General features: G+C 65.5%; 1 protein-coding gene across 1 annotated transcript in view; it reads left to right on the top strand.

Moving 5' to 3' along the window:
• Positions 1-47: 47 nt before the first annotated feature.
• Positions 48-394, top strand: part of LOC104501085 (mitochondrial uncoupling protein 2-like) — a 2,063-nt gene continuing 1,716 nt past the window's right edge. Inside the window, exons 1-2 of the mRNA XM_010144835.1 lie at positions 48-173; positions 308-392. Coding sequence (XP_010143137.1) covers positions 48-173; positions 308-392 — 211 coding nt within the window. The remainder of the gene's footprint in view (positions 174-307; positions 393-394) is intronic.

The raw sequence follows: 394 nt of genomic DNA, 5'->3' as shown, positions 1-394 counted from the left end.
AGCCTCCCTCACAACCTGCCCCCTTTCCTTCCAGCCCCTCTGCCACAATGGTGGGTCTGAAGGCCCCCGACGTGCCTCCCACAGCCACCATGAAGTTCGTCAGTGCTGGGACAGCCGCCTGCATCGCCGACCTCTGCACCTTCCCCCTGGACACTGCCAAGGTGCGGCTGCAGGTACGATCCGAACTCCCACAGGTGGAGCGAGCACCCCACAAAGGTGAGGCCCCCTGCCGCGTGCCAGCTCCACCCAGAGCTGGTGGCATTTGCTGGGGAGCAGAGGGCAGGGTGACGCCGTCGGCATCCTGCAGATACAAGGCGAGGTGTGGATCCCCCGGCCCATCGGCTCTGTGGAGTACCGGGGGGTTTTGGGGACGCTGAGCACCATGGTGAGGATG

Source organism: Buceros rhinoceros, unplaced genomic scaffold (assembly GCF_000710305.1).
Source record: "Buceros rhinoceros silvestris isolate BGI_N320 unplaced genomic scaffold, ASM71030v1 scaffold2041, whole genome shotgun sequence".
NCBI lineage: Eukaryota > Metazoa > Chordata > Aves > Bucerotiformes > Bucerotidae > Buceros > Buceros rhinoceros.
This window is presented reverse-complemented; position numbering and strand designations above follow the sequence as displayed.